Source organism: Oncorhynchus kisutch, linkage group LG10 (assembly GCF_002021735.2).
Source record: "Oncorhynchus kisutch isolate 150728-3 linkage group LG10, Okis_V2, whole genome shotgun sequence".
NCBI lineage: Eukaryota > Metazoa > Chordata > Actinopteri > Salmoniformes > Salmonidae > Oncorhynchus > Oncorhynchus kisutch.
In genome coordinates, this window is record NC_034183.2 from 33,110,920 (window position 1) to 33,128,179 (window position 17,260).

Here is a 17,260-nt window from a genome sequence, read left to right on the forward strand (position 1 = left end):
GTCTTTACTGAAGACTCATCTCTTCAGTGGGTCATATGATTGAGGGTAGTCTGGCCCAGGAGTGTGAAGGTGAACGGAAAGGCTCTGGAGCAACGAACCGCCCTTGCGGTCTCTGCCTGGCCGGTTCCCCTCTCTCCACTGGGATTCTCTGCCTCTAACCCTATTACAGGGGCTGAGTCACTGGCTTACTGGTGCTCCTTTATGCCGTCCCTAGGAGGGGTGCGTCACTTGAGTGGGTTGAGTCACTGATGTGATCTTCCTGTCTGGGTTGGCGCCCCCTCTTGAGTTGTGCCGTGGCGGAGATTGTGGGCTATACTCAGCCTTGTCTCATGGTGGTAAGTTGGTGGTTGAAGATATCCCTCTAGTGGTGTGGGGGCTGTGCTTTGGCAAAGTGGGTGGGGTTATATCCTTCCTGTTTGGCCCTGACCGGGGGTATCATCGGATGGGGCCACAGCGTCTCCTGACCCCTTCTGTCTCAGCCTCCAGTATTTATGCTACAGTAGTTTGTGTCGGGGGGCTAGGGTCAGTTTGTTATATCTGGAGTACTTCTCCTGTCTTATCCGGTGTCCTGTGTGAATTTAAGTATGCTCTCTCTAATTCTCTTTTTCTTTCTCTCTCTCTCTCTCTCTCTCGGAGGACCTGAGCCCTAGGACCATGCCTCAGGACTACCTACCTTGCTGTCCCCAGTCCACCTGGCCGTGCTGCTGCGGCTATGGAATTCTTACCTGTTCCCCGGACGTGCTACCTATCCCAGACCTATTATTTGACCATGCTGGTAATTTATGAACATTTGAACATCCTGGCCATGTTCTGTTATAATCTCCACCCGGCACAGCCAGAAGAGGACTGGCCACCCCTCATAGCCTGGTTCCTCTCTAGGTTTCTTCCTATGTTTTGGCCTTTCTGGGGAGTTTTTCCTAGCCAACGTGCTTCAACACCTGCATTGCTTGCTGTTTGGGGTTTTAGGCTGGGTTTCTGTACAGCACTTTGAGATATCAGCTGATGTACGAAGGGCTATATAAATACATTTGATTTGTTTGCGTTTCCATTATTTTGCCAGTTACCTGTAGCAGCAGGCTACAGGGAGAATGGAATAGCTGGATAGCTTTTTATTGCCCTCGAGTCGCACAAAAAGGGAAAATAAAATAGCGGGTAAAGTTCAGAATGATACAATTTCATGTGTGCAACATCTAAAAGACCTGCATCACTATAGTGAGAGCTTTGTTGTTTCTAAAAAGGATGTATTTTTCAGCGCCACCATTTATCAAAAACGTGAAATCACAACAAAAGAAAGTGTCTGCACCCTTCTACAACATCCCATTTACATTAAAAAAGAAAGATGTGGTTGTAAAAAACAAAATGTTTACTTTAATTAAAACATAACCTCACTTTCGATGGCAACTAATCTAGAAAACAGTAAGCTAGATGCCAGACCAGGTACAGTATCATACGAGAGGCCTATAAAGTGAGAAGGCTGTTGCTGAATGCAGAGCCCTATGTCATCACAGCTGTACGGGGGTGTGAGGGAATACACCTAACCAATAAGGGCCGAGGGGGTGTGGTATATGACCAATATACCATGGCTAAAGGCTGTTCTTAGGCACAACGCATCTTGGCAACACCCAAAATCCCCGCTCGACACACGGAGCAAGACACGGTAATAAACCTGTCCAGCAGGTCTAGATCTGATACATGTTCTAGGTAAGATACATGTTCTTGGTAGATCTGATACATCTGCCCTAGGTAAGGGACTATCATTTGTACCAACATCACAGGCCAAGGAATTTGATACAGTTATAGACTTCCAAACCTTTTTTGGTAATGGGGTTGCTCCCTATGCACCTGCCAATGTTAATCTATTTAACAATATTAGTAACCAGACAGGAAACCGTGCTTATGTTTTTCCCATAGATAACCACCTGAATGACAATGAACTTGACTCCAGCCCTGAGGACATGACAAGGGAAAATACATATTTTAAAAGGAAAATCACATTGTTACTTCAGGTTGACCGATTAATTAGGGCCAATTTCAAGTTAACAATTGGAAATTTGTATTTTTGGATGCTGATTTTGCAGATTATTATAAAAAAATCTTTACATCTTTATTTAACCAGGCAAGTCAGTTAAGAACACATTCTTATTTTCAATGACGGCCTAGGAACAGTGTGTTAACTGCCTTGTTCAGGGGCAGAACGACAGATTTTTACCTTGTCAGGTCAAGAATTTAATCTTGCAACCTTACGGTTAACTAGTCCAACTCTCTAACCACCTGCCTCATGAGGAGCACGCCTGTTACGCAAATGCAGTAAGAAGCCAAGGTAAGTTGCTAGCTAGCATTAAACTTATCTTATAAAAAACAATCAATCATAATCACTAGTTACAACTACACATGGTTGATGATATTACTAGTTTATCTAGCGTGTCCTGCGTTGCATATAATCGATTCGCGAAAAAGGACTATCGTTGCTCCAACGTGTACCTAACCATAAACATCAATGTCTTTCTTAAAATCAATACACAGAAGTATATATTTTTAAACCTGCATATTTAGCTAAAAGAAATCCAGGTTAGCAGGCAATAATAACCAGGTGAAATTGTGTCACTTCTCTTGCGTCAGGGTATATGCAACAGTTTGGGCCTCCTGGCTCTTTGCGAACTAATTTGCCAGAATTTTATGTAATTATGACATAACATTGAAGGTTGTGCAATGTAACAGGAATATTAAGACTAATGGATGCCACCCCTTAGATAAAATACGTAACGGTTCCATATTTCACTGAAAGAATAAATGGTTTGTTTTCGAGATGATAGTTTCCGGATTCTACCATATTAATGACCTTAGTAACACAGAAATACGAGCCTGTGTTATAATTAAGTCTATGATTTGATAGAGCAGTCTGACTGAGCGATGGTAGGCACCAGCAGGCTCGTAAGCATTCATTCAAACAGCACTTTCGTGCGTTAAGTGTTCATTCAGTATTGTTGTAATTGTCATTATTACAAATATATATATATATATATATTTTTTAATTGTCCGATTAATTGGTATCGGCTTTTCCCCCCCTCCAATAATCGGTATCGGCGTTGAAAAAAAATCATAAAATCGGTCGACCTCTAATTGTTACCACCTAAAATAAATCCTCATGAGAAATATGTTGCCGCCTAGTTGAGAAAGATGTACATAATCTCCTGGCGAAGAAAAAAATATATATAAGGTATTCCACAATATGTCCAAAGCAGAGAAAGAATCTCTTATGGAACTGAAATATTACTCCAGTATGATTATAAAAACCTGCCGACAAAGGAGGTGCAATAGTGATACTAAATACAGCAGGCTATGAAAACGAAATTCTGAGACAACTTAGTGACAATGAATTTGACAAAAAACTCCCATAGGACCCTACTAATCAATTCAAGTCTCTGATCCATGATAAATTGTCAAAATTTTTGAATGAAGGGGAAATTACAAAGACCGAATATGGAGGTTATGAAAGTTGACTGCCCAACCACAGCGGTCATATACGCTCTACCCAAAATTCACAAGCGCATGACACTACCTATACCAGGCAGGCCTATTGTGAGTAGTAATGGATCTCTGACAGAGAATATCTCTACCTTTGTAGACCATTTTGTGAAACCCTGGGTGATCTCCCTCCCCATGTCTACTAGAGACTATGATTTAAAAAAATAAATGAAAAAAATCTGTGGACCATATACCTGAAAATTCTATTCTGTGTACTCGATGTTACCAGTCTATATACTAACATCCCCCATCAGGGCGGCCTAGAGGCCCTCATGTTCTACCTCAATGGATGGCCCTCTAATGCTATTCCCAGCACTAATTGTACTGTGGACTTGGCTGAACTGGTACTAACCTCCAACTATTTCCTCTTCAGAGGAGACTTTTTCCTCCAGACTAAAAGGGGCAGCAATGAGGAGCACTAATGCTCCTAATCATGCTAACCTATATCTAGGAATGTTTAAAAAACAGGTGGTGCTGAATCCAGACCATAACCCCTTTCTCTCAAATATTCTCCTAATTCTGAGATATTTGAATGACTATATATTTGAATGAGATATTTGAATTTTCTTGATCTATCCAGGAAGATCTTTTGGAATTCCATGCTTACATTAACTCCATGAATGAACACCTTCACTTCACCATTAACTATAACCAATCACAAATCAGTTTTCTTTGTGTGATGGTTATTAACGACAAAACCTCCCTCTCTGCAGATCTCTATTGGAAACCCACGGACAGGAACACCCTCCTTAGAGGTGACAGCTTTCATCCACGTCCACTTATTAAAAGTCTCCCTATAAGTCAATGCAGTCGTATCAGAAGAATATGCAGCTCTGATTCTTCTTATCAGAAACAGACCACGGACCTCACAAAGATTTAAGGAAACAGGGTACAAAGACAATTGGGTAAAACATGCCATGGATTGTTTTGAAGGTCTAAAGCCTTCAACCAAAAGTCAAAGTCCAATCATGCTTTACCCAAAACTCACCATTGGAGAAGGCATTTAAGGCCATTATCAGGAAGCACTGATACATTATTGATACTGACCCACAATTGAAACCCATTTTTAAATATCTCCCATGTATGGTTTTTAAAAAGACCCCCGTACATGAGCGATAGTGGTTAAATCTGATTACCTCGACAATTTGTTAAAATGAGAGGCTGCCTGGATCTTTAATATAAAGACACTTGCTGCCTTCGGTCTCAACGTGGACTTCGATCTGAAGCCATTCTTGTGATTATTGTGGTTTTGCTATTCATTGAAAATGTTTGTAGGCTTATGTAGCCAAATTGTATCCATGACCGTACGCTATCCATTCATGTTTTTTGTATGCTATTTTAATATATGAGAATGAACCAATATCAGGCCACACCCAGCCATGTTTACAGACACCGGTGTGTCTTTGGACACTATATAAACGCGTCACCCCACAGTGTTTGTCATTATACCCTGATGAAGACAGCTTGTCTGTCGAAACATTGGACATTACATTTTTGCATCTGAGCTCCTAGTGTGCGGCTCTCATTTAAGTGTTCTACTCCCCTAGTCAGCATCAGCGTTTATATAGATAATTGAATGTTAATATCATTTTTTTTTATTTGATAGCCAAGCCAGTTAAGACAACCTATCTGGGAACAGTGGGGCGGCAGGGTAGCCTAGTGGTTAGAGCGTTGGACTAGTAACCGGACGGTTGCAAGTTCAAATCCCTGAGCTGACAAGGTACAAATCTGTCGTTCTGCCCCTGAACAGGCAGTTAACCTGCTGTTCCTAGGCCGTCATTGAAAATAAGAATTTGTTATTTAACTAGGCAAGGCAGTTAAGAAAGGTCAAATAAATAAAAAACTGCCTTTCAGTTACTGACGCAAGTCTCGAACCACTAGGCTACCTGCCGCCCCATTGAATGTTAATATTGTGAAACTATGATATTATAATTTTTTTTACCTCCTGTTTCAGGAAGTGATGAGATGAGTACTGCCCCTATATATTAGTTATATAGGACCTTCCACCCCCACCTAGGATATGGATGCCAATTGAAGACCTAAGGGTCGAAACGTTGTGATATTTATTTACAACCTGGGAACATGAGCAGCAGTGTGCGGCGTTTTCTTTTCCATTTTCCCAACATTGGCCATATGCCATACATAATTAGAACAGTAAACAAGTAGTTTTGCATCATACCGGTGGAGCAGTGCCTTCGGAAAGTATTCTGACCTCTTGACTTTTTGTTACGTTATAGCCTTACGTTATAGCCTCAAGGATCTCTCTGTACTTTGCTCTGTTCATCTTTCCCTCGATCCTGACTGGTCTCCCAGTCCCTGCCACTGGAAAACATCACCACAACATGATGCATGAGGAGTGGCTTCCGTCCGGCCACTCCACCATAAAGTTTGGTCGGCCAGCTCTAGGAAGAGTCTTGGTGGTTCGAAACTTCTTCCATTGAAGAATGATGGAGACCACTGTGTTCTTGGGGACCTTCAATGCTGCAGAATTTCTCTCTCCATGGAAGATTTCATGCAATGTTATTTTCAGAAATACATCACAAATGTTGATAGAATGAACAGTGTAAGTTGGCACATACACTGTGGCAGACAGGAAAGTTTATAGCCTAGTCGCTGCTCCTCAGCTAATAATTCACCAGTACACAAACAGGTCATACTGGGTTCTCACAGATGGCTCAAAACAAAATACATGAAACCATTGAGATTAACTGAAAAGTTTAAGTACAGGCTCCATTAATTACATTTAGCATAACCAGAATAAGAGATGGAAATCACAAAGATTCCTAGGAGAGGAACTATTTAAACGAGTCGATGTGGTTTGTTGCCAAATAATCCATGTCAGTTACACCGTCTTCCGTTATGGCCTCTTGGTAACAAGAAAAGAGCCATGTGATCTAGAAAGAGAAGTAACAATCCTTGTGTTGTTTACCAAGACAGACTCATGGTGCTTTCATTATGTCTTTGTTATGTAGAAGATCCAGAGAAGCTACCAGCCTGGTGAACTGGCTGAACTGAGTCTGGGACTCTTGTCCCTGTCACACACACACACCTCTTATCTACTCTACACGGTACAAAGGCCTTCTCCAAACATGGATTTCAAAATACAAAAGTAATCTGTCAGTTCCCACAGATAATAGCCTAGTTTTTGCTGCACATCAGTGCCTGCCTGCTCAGTCAGAAAGAGAGAGAGGATAGCTAGGCATGTACAGAGCATTCAGAAAGTATTCAGACCCCTTCCCTTTTTCCACATTTTGTTACATTACAGCCTTATTCTAAAATAGATTAAATAAACAATTTTCCTCATCTACCCACAACACCACATAATGACCAAGCAAAAACAGGTTATACATTTTACCAAATGTGTGTGCGTGTGTATATAAAACAGAAATATCACATTTACATACATATTTAGACCTTTTACTCAGTACTTTGTTGAAGCACCTTTTGCAGCAATATACAGCCTCGAGTCTGAATAAGGTATTTCTGTGTAGTTCTTTTTGAAATACATTTGCAACAATTTCTAAAAATCTGTTTTCGCTTTGCATTGTGTATAGATTGATGAGGGAAATTGTTTATTTCATCAATTGTATAATAAGGCAGTAACGTAACAAAATGTGGGAAAAGGGAAGGGGTCTGAATACTTTACGAATGCACCGTACATTTCTGTTTTTCATCTTGGCATTCATTAGGGGAGGAACAAGGAATCTCAACATCAATATCAGTGGGATATCATACGCCTGAATGAGTCTTCATGCAGTGAATATTAGCTTTTTCCTTCTTCAAAAGATGACTATTTTCAATGGAAGGATGTCAATTAAAACTTTTTTTGTTTGTTGTTGAAAACATTAATGAGCAACGACATTTTCGGTCCACAGAAACAATGACCCTTAAAATCGTGCTTCCTACCTGACACAGCCTTTTCTAAGGGGGCAACGAGCACTCTACATTTTATCAGGGTGACATGAGGGTCTTTGTGGGCTGTGGCAGATGATAGGGTATTGTTGTCAGTCACAGGGAAGGAGGGAGGGATGGAAGTGGGAACAAAAGGGAGGGGCAGCAGAGACATGTGCCTCGTGAAAGAGGCCAGCTGTGGCCCTGCTTGCAGGGGTTGAGATCTGGGTCAAAGATCAAATAGCCCAGAAGTCCCCTCTACATCACCACGCCTTCTGTCCACCCTTTGTTCAAGAAGGTGCTTAGAGGTCTGCCCAGGACAATGAAAAGGAAAAGTTGAATAATAAAATCTAGTGAGACATCCTTGTGGTACAGTCCATGGAGTGAGAGACTGATGCCAAAAGGAGATAGAAGAGGATAAGAATCATCCATCACTAGTGAAAGCAGAAGTCTCTCTCTCAGTCTATAGCCAAGCTTTACAGAGCATGGGGGAAAAAAACATTTTCAAATATCACTCTCACTTCCTGCTCATCTAACACAGCAGATTGTGCAGATAGTTTCACCTTCAGATGTGTCCTACTACAGTTTGTCTCAGCCCCACTATGAGCATTGCTCTCACACTTAAAACAGATCAGTTCACCCACCCTTCATTCGGTCTGTAAAAGCCAAGGCTACATCTCACAGGGCTCGGACTACAGTATTCTTCACTTGAGATACTTGAGAAGGCTTTACGCAGCAGTGAGTATAAACCCAAGCAACCGGCTGCACTTCCCAGTTATCATCGTTTCCATGTCAACACTGAGACTTCTTATAAAAGCAGGGTGAGAGCCATAGGAGGGACAGAAGGAGAGAGTGGTGGGAGAAAAGGGAGAAAGAGTGGAGCGACAGCAGTGGGGACTAAATGCACACTAATCTTGTTTCAGCTAATGAAAACTTCAGGGGACAGAGTGTGGCTGGCTGTTCTTACTAAGATGACTGTGCCATGCCTTCACAACCACAGTTAATATTATACTCACTGTTGTTGGGTGTCATGCAATTCTATTGCTAGATGGACAATTAACATTACATAACCAATGGCTTTGCCAATGGTCTACAACAGGGATGGGTAACTTTGAAGCGGGTGGGGGCCCCAAAAAAATCTGAACTCATCATGAAGGGCCGCAGTGGCCCACCTTAAGAGCAAGACATTTTAGCCCCCCCCCCCCCCCCCCAAGACAGCGGTGAGATTTATATTTAAGAGTTCTACACATTTTTCCATGGAGCATAGATACATGTTGTAGTTTTAAAGCAAGTTTGCTACATTTCTACACATTTTGCCATGTGGCTAAGAGAAGATTTAGCCGTTTTTAATATGATATCTGAGTGAGCGTAACTAACAAAATCATGGGGACCCCCGTCGGTAACTCGACCACGATTATTACAAGTTTAGATAGCTGGCTAGACTAACTTCCCAATCTAAACAATGTTACCTGAGATGTGCTAATTAAGTTACTGTCAATGACTGACATATCAGAAACATGAATGATGTTGACACTTGGCAGTTATTGAGTGATTGATTGTTTGACATGATCCCCTCACCTGTTCTGCTCCTCCAGCTTGGCCAGCAGCTCCAGTTCATCTGGGCTGAGCTTTGCGGGCGATGCCGAAGTGGGGGACGAGGAGGAGAGGGAGGTGGAGGACGAGGTGGCTGTGGTGGTCTGCAGGGACGAGGGCACCGTTGCCACCTGGCTAGACGGCGTGGCCACCTGGCTAGCCATCTGACTGACCGTGTGTGACACTGAGTTCTTCACCCATGAGAGTGTAGAACTCAGCTTGCCTGCAACCTTTTCAGTCGCCACCTGTGGAGGAGATAAGGACTCATGTGAGCTGTAGGAGGACTGGAGGAGGCCTTTACAATTGAACTTTCTTCCTTGTCTGTTTCATGTATTTTGGGCTTTTTGGCAATGCTTTAGTTATGGACACTGGATAGCCAGAGAACAAAAAGGACTATTGAAAACCACACTGATGTGTGACTGTGTTAGTGTGTAGTTTCATCACGCTCTCCGTAGCCGATGTGAGTAAGACCCAAAGACGTTAACATTCACAACGCCACAGGACCAGACGGATTACTAGGATGCTTAGTCAGAGTATGCGCTGTACAGCTGGCAAGTGTCTTCACTGACATTTTCAACCTCTCCCTGACCCAGTCTGTAATACCTATGTTTCAAGCAAACCACCATAGTCCCTGTGCCCAAGAACACCAAGGTAACCGGTCTAATTGACTACCGCCCCATAGCACTCACATCTGTTGCCATGAAATGCTTTCAAAGGCTGGTCATGGCTCATCAACACCATCATCCAGAAACCCACTACATTTCACCCCAACAGATCCACAGATTATGCAATCTCTATTGCACTCCACACTGCCCTTTACCACTTGGACAAAAGGAACACCTATATGAGAATGCTGTTCATTGACTACAGCTCAGAGTTCAAACCCATAGTGCCCTCCAAGCCCATCACTAAGCTAAGGACCCTGGGACTGAACACCTCCATCTGCATCTGGATCCTGGACTCCATGCCGGGAAGCCCTCAGGTGGTGAGGCAGGGTTTCCGTTAGGAAAATGTGGCGGCGGACATTTGACCTGCAACATTTCAATTTACATTTGAATAATTTACCGGACCCACATGCATTGGGTGTGCAACCTCATTAGGGCATCCAACCATGATTCTCAGAATGACAGAAATAACATTTAGAATATGGTCATTTATATTAACAGAACATTCAAGTCGAGGATGCAACGATGTGCAGTCTTTCTTACCGAATTCTGAAGTGCACTTTGAAGCTGTTAGAATAACTGCCCACATTTACTTTTCCTCGGCCAACAAGACGAGTAACAAACAGCAAAATCACTAGCCTATGTAAATCTACTATTATAGAAACGTTTAGGCTACCTACTCTATTGGTCAGCTTGTCGAGAAAGAAAAAGGCTATTCCAAAACAGACTCTGGGACGATAGATCCCAAATTCATACAACCAGTAGGCCTAGGATACATTAAAAAAACCTGTTAAAAAGCAATGAATGATGCAACAGATCAGAATATTTAGCTTTAAATGTTTAAACTATTATTTATTCACATTATTAGCACAGAAATGCACACAAGGCAGTAGGCTGCGTGTGAATGTTCATTCCATAATGCAATTAAGCGGGAAAACAGTTGTCAAAAGGGCAATACACATGCAAGTAGTTTCATGTGATGAAAATATCCTTTAGAAATTTAGAAAGAGATGAGATCTAATAGGCTACTTTGAAGCAATTTAAGGTTTGAAGATTTGATGCTGCTTATTCAAAACAACTGGGAACTCGGAAACCTCCGACTTCAGTGTGTTCAAGACAACTGGGGGGAAAAAAAGAGTCATCCAACTCAGAATTTCAAAAACTTGCAAACACGGGCGTCTTTCTAGAGCGGTGATTCCCAACCAGGGGTACTAGGACCCCTGAGGGTACTTGGACTATACACAGGGGGAACTTAAGACTTATGAGATCATAGGCCTACTGGTAAAAGGCACGAGGGGGCACTCCTGGCAGAACAAAATTCAGTTGGTGGTAGAGTAAACAAAAGAGGTTGTGAACCGCTGTTCTTGAGCTACGACTTTCCGACCTGAAGATCACTGAAGTCCTGATTTGAGCTCGTATTTGTTCTAAGTTCCCAGTTGTCTTGAAAGCACCACAAGATGCTGCAGCAGTAGCTGATTTTCCACTCAAAGGCTCTATATGCTGTACGTGTGACAAACAAATATACTGTACACGCGCCAATTTAATTCCACTAAATTGGTGGAAGAGTGGGGTAACATCTCACAGCAAGAACTGGAATATCTGGTGCAGTCCATGAGGAAGAGATGCACTGCAGTACTTAATGCAGCTGATGGCCACAACAGATACTGACTGTTACTTTTGATTTTGACCCCCCTCTTGTTCAGGGACACATTATTCAATTTCTGTTAGTCACATCTGTGGCACCTGTTCAGTTTGTCTCAATTATTGAATCTTATGTTCATACACATGTTAAGTTTGCTGAAAATAAACACAGTTGACAGTGAGAGGACATTTCAATTTTTGCTAATATATATCATTTATTATTTCTCAGGATTTTGGAAATTCTCCCGGGACCACATTTTCATATCAGTCGTCCCCACATGGGTTTGCAACCCCTAGTATGGTAACCATCTCGGAGACCATCAAAGCCCTTTCTAATTCTCTACTTTCGCTTTTTTTAAAAATATTAACAAAAACTAATATTAGATAAGTGAACAAATAACAATTACATTCTTATCTCATTAATTGAATAAACAAATGTATGCAAAACCCAATGCCCATGTGTGAAAAAGTAATTGCTCACTTACACCCAACAATTTTAGGGCTTTCAAGCATTTACTGCTCGTTTTATGTCCTGCCGCAACATTTCAAGTGGGATTAGATCTGGACTTTGACGAGGCCATTCCAAAACTTAAAATGGGTTGCTTTTTAGCCATTTTCAGGTAGACTTGATTGTGTTTTTGATCATCGTCTTGCTGCATGACCCAGCTGTGCTTCAGCTCACAGACAGATGGCCTGACATTCTCCTGTAGAATTCTCTTATACAAAGCATATTTCATGGTTCCTTCTATTAAGACAAGTCATCCAGGTCCTGAGGCAGCAAAGCATTCCCAAAACATCACAGAACCACCACCATACTTGACCGTTGGTATGAGGTTCTTACTGTAGAATACAGTGTTTGGTTTTCGCCAGGAATAATAATGGAACCCATGTAATCTTTGTGTGTGTTATTTGTAAATCCAGGTTCCCTTTAACTAATACCAGGTTTGGTTGAAGGTCTGATAATTCAGTATCAAAAATATGCAAAAATAGAGGAAGTTAGAAAGGGGCAAAATACCTTACAGGCCATCAGACTGTTGTACAGTCACCACTAGCAAGCATACGCCCAGTACCCTGCCCTGAACTTTAGTCACTGTTACAAGCCAGATACCACCCGGTACTCTACCCTGCTGCCCTGGGGGCAGGTAGGTAAAGCTAGGTAAAGCCCCACATTATCTCAGCTCACTGGTCACCATAGCAGCACTCACCCGTAGCACGTGCGCCAGCAGGTATATCTCACTGGTCAAACCCAAAGCCAATTCCTCATTTGGCCGCCTTTCCTTCCAGTTCTCTGCTGCCAATGACTGGAACGAACTACAAAAATCACTGAAGCTGGAAACTCATATCTCCCTCACTAGCTTTAAGCACCAGCTGTCAGAGCAGCTCACAGATCACTGCACCTGTACATAGCCCATCTGTACATAGCCCATCTGTAAATAGCCCATCCAACTACCTCATCCCCATACTGTACTTATTTATCTTGCTCCTTTGCACCCCAGTATCTCTACTTTCACATTCATCTTCTGCACATTCCAGTGTTTAATTGCTATATTGTAATTACTTCGCCACCATGGCCTATTTATTGTCTTACCTCCCTTATCTTACCTCATTTGCACACACTGTATATATTAAAAAATAACTCTGTGTTGTTGTATGTGTCGAACTGCTTTGCTTTATCGTAGTTGTAAATGAGAACTTGTTCTCAACTAGCCTACCAGGTAAAATAAAAGGTTAAATAAATAAAATATATATTTTTTAAACAGGTGGGATAGCGTATCGCTGTGGTGGCCATGCTGGTTAAGTGTGCCTTGAATTCTAAATAAATCCCAGACAACGTCACCAGCAAAGCACCACCACCCCTCCATGCTTCACGGTGGGAACCACACATGCAGAGATCATCAGTTCACCTACTCTGTGACTCAAAGACACAGCGGTTGGAACCAAAAATATCAAATTTGGACTCAGACTAAAGGAAGATTTCCAACAATTTTATGTCCATTGCTCGTGTTTCTTGGCCCAAGAAGGTCTCTTTTTCTTATTTATTTGATTTAACTAGGCAAGTCAGTTAAGAATAAATTCTTATTTACAATGACGGCCTACCCCGGCCAAACACAGACGACGCTAGGCTAATGGCACTCCCAATCACGGCCGGTTGCGATACAGCCAGGAACCGAACTAGGGTCTGTAATGACGCCTCTATTACTGAGAAGCAGTGCCTTAGACCGTTGCACCACTCAGGAGCCCTTATTGCTGTCCTTTAGTAGTGGGTGGTTTATTTGCAGCAATTCGACCATGAAGACCTGATTCACAGTCTCCTCTGAACAGTTGATGTTGAGACGTGTCTGTTACTTGAACTCTGAAGCATTTATTTGGCTTCAATTTCTGAGGCTGGTAACTCTAATGAACGTATCCTCTGCAGCAGAGGTAACTCTGGGTCTTCCTTTCCAGTGGTGGTCCTCATGAGAGCCAGTTTCATCATAGTGCTTGATGGTTTTTGCGACTGTACTTGAAGAAACATTCAAAGTTTTTGACATTTTCCGGTTTGACTGACCTTAATGTCTTAATGTAATGATGGAGTGTTGCTTCTCTTTGCTTATTTGAGCTATTCTTGCCATAATATGGACTTAGTCTTTTACCAAATAGGGCTATCTTCTGTACACCACCCCTACCTTGTCACAACACAATTGATTGGCTCAAATGCATTAAAGGAAAGCAATTCCAGAAATTAACTTTTAACAAGGCACACCTGTTAATTGATATGCATTCCAGGTGACTACCTCATGAAGCTGGATGAGAGAATGCCAAGAGTGTGCAAAGGTGTCATCAAGGCAAACGGTGACAACTTTGAAGAATCTCAAATATATTTTGATTAGTTTTTTTGGTTACTACATGATTCCATGTGTTATTTCACAGTTTTGATGTCCTCAATACTGTTATACAACGTAGAAAATAGTAAAAAATTAAAACCCTTGACTGGTACTGTATGTACAGTGGGGCAAAAAAGTATTTAGTCAGCCACCAATTGTGCAAGTTCTCCCACTTAAAAAGATGAGAGGCCTGTAATTTTCATCATAGGTACACTTCAACTATGACAGACAAAATGAGAAAAAAAATCCAGAAAATCACATTGTAGGATTTTTAATGAATTTATTTGCAAATTATGGTGGAAAATAAGTATTTGGTCAATAACAAAAGTTTCTCAATACTTTGTTATATACCCTTTGTTGGCAATGACAGAGGTCAAATGTTTTCTGTAAGTCTTCACAAGGTTTTCACACACTGTTGCTGGTATTTTGGCCCATTCCTCCATGCAGATCTCCTCTAGAGCAGTGATGTTTTGGGGCTGTTGCTGGGCAACATGGACTTTCAACTCCCTCCAAAGATTTTCTATGGGGTTGAGATCTGGAGACTGGCTAGGCTACTCCAGGACCTTGAAATGCTTCTTACGAAGCCACTCCCTCGTTGCCCGGGCGGTGTGTTTGGGATCATTGTCATGCTGAAAGACCCAGCCACGTTTCATCTTCAATGCCCTTGCTGATTGGAAGGAGGTTTTCACTCAAAATCTCACGATACATGGCCCCATTCATTCTTTCCTTTACACGGATCAGTCGTCCTGGTCCCTTTGCAGAAAAACATCCCTAAAGCATGATGTTTCCACCCCCATGCTTCACAGTAGGTATGGTGTTCTTTGGATGCAACTCAGCATTCTTTGTCCTCCAAACACAACGAGTTGAGTTTTTACCAAAAAGTTATATTTTGGTTTCATCTGACCATATGACATTCTCCCAATCTTCTTCTGGATCATCCAAAAGCTCTCTAGCAAACTTCAGACGGGCCTGGACATGTACTGGCTTAAGCAGGGAGACACGTCTGGCACTGCAGGATTTGAGTCCCTGGCGGCGTAGTGTGTTACTGATGGTAGGCTTTGTTACTTTGGTCCCAGCTCTCTGCAGGTCATTCACTAGGTCTCCTCGTGTGGTTCTGGGATTTTTGCTCACTGTTCTTGTGATTATTTTGACCCCACGGGGTGAGATCTTGCATGGAGCCCCAGATCGAGGGAGATCATCAGTGGTCTTGTATGTCTTCCATTTCCTAATAATTGCTCCCACAGTTGATTTCTTCAAACCAAGCTGCTAACCTATTGCAGATTCAGTCTTCCCAGCCTGGTGCAGGTCTACAATTTTGTTTCTGGTGTCCTTTGACAGCTCTTTGGTCTTGGCCATAGTGGAGTTTGGAGTGTGACTGTTTGAGGTTGGGGATAGGTGTCTTTTATACTGATAACAGGTTCAAACAGGTGCCATTAATACAGGTACCGAGTGGAGGACAGAGGAGCCTCTTAAAGAAGAAGTTACAGGTCTGTGAGAGCCATACATCTTGCTTGTTTGTTATTGACCAAATACTTATTTTCCACCATAATTTGCAAACAAATTCATAAAAAATCCTACAAAGTGATTTTCTGGATTTTTTCCCCCTCACTTTGTCTGTCATAGTTGAAGTGTACCTATGCTGAAAATTACAGGCCTCTCTCATCTTTTTAAGTGGGAGAACTTGCACAATTGGTGGCTGACTAAATACTTTTTTTTTATATACACATACATACATACATACACACACACACACATATATATAATGTATGATATATATATAATGTATGATATACACACACACACACACACACACACACATACATACATACATACATACATACATATATTGTGTGTATGCATATATGTACAGTTGAAGTGTACACCTTAGCCAAATACATTTAAACTCAGTTTATCACAATTCCTGACATTTAACCCCAGTAAAAATTGTTTTAAATGTTTTTTTTTAACCTTTATTTATTAACTAGGCAAGTCAGTTAAGAACAAATTCTTATTTTCAATGACGGCCTAGGAACAGTGGGTTAACTGCCATGTTCAGGGGCAGAACGACAGATTTGTACCTTGTCAGCTCGGGGATTCAAACCTTCGGTTACTTGTCCAATGCTCGAACCACTAGGCTACATTGCCGCTCCGCTCTTAGGTCAGTTAGGATCACCACTTTATTTTAAGAATGTGAAATGTCTGAATAATAGTAGAGAGAATGATTTATTTCAGCTTTTATTTCTTTCATCACATTCCCAGTGGGTCTGAAGTTTACATACACAATTAGCATTTGGTAGCATTGCCTTTAAATTGTTTAACTTGGGTCAAATATTTTGGGTAGCCTTCCACAAGTTTCCCACAATAAGTTGGGTGAATGTTTGCCCATTCCTCCTGACAGACCTGGAGTAACTGAGTCAGGTTTGTAGGCCTCCTTGCTTGCACACACTTTTGCAGTTCTGCCACCAAATGTTCGGTGTACCGATCCTGTGTAGGCACCTTCGATTTGTTGAAATGTTATTTGATCTTGGAGAACTACACTCAAATTGGCCAATTTAATTTAGGTCTATAGGATTCAGATAATATTAAATAAATGTAGGACCCAACATCTGATTTGCACTCTTCCTACCAATGAGTAAGACATTTATTTTATTTTATTTCACCTTTATTTAACCAGGTAGGCTAGTTGAGAACAAGTTCTCATTTGCAACTGCGACCTGGCCAAGATAAAGCATAGCAGTGTGAGCATACAACAAAGAGTTACACATGGAGTAAACAATTAACAAGTCAATAACACAGTAGAAAACAAAGGGGGGGGTCTATATACAATGTGTGCAAAAGGCATGAGGAGGTAGGCAAATAATTACAATTTTGCAGATTAACACTGGAGTGATGAATGATCAGATGGTCATGTACAGGTAGAGATATTGGTGTGCAGAAGAGCAGAAAAGTAAATAAATAAAAACAGTATGGGGATGAGGTAGGTGAAAAGGGTGGGCTATTTACCAATAGACTATGTACAGCTGCAGCGATCGGTTAGCTGCTCAGATAGCTGATGTTTGAAGTTGGTGAGGGAGATAAAAG

The 17,260-nt window shown here is 41.6% G+C and overlaps 1 protein-coding gene across 4 annotated transcripts in view; it reads right to left on the bottom strand.

Moving 5' to 3' along the window:
- LOC109898064 (ecotropic viral integration site 5 protein homolog) overlaps positions 1–17,260 on the bottom strand; it is a 93,528-nt gene that overhangs the window by 53,020 nt on the left and 23,248 nt on the right. For all 4 annotated transcript variants that reach the window (XM_031833564.1, XM_020492835.2, XM_020492832.2 and 1 more), the window contains exon 2: positions 8,995–9,254. In XM_031833564.1, the coding sequence (XP_031689424.1) occupies positions 8,995–9,173 (179 nt within the window). In that variant the 5' untranslated portion in view covers positions 9,174–9,254. The remainder of the gene's footprint in view (positions 1–8,994; positions 9,255–17,260) is intronic.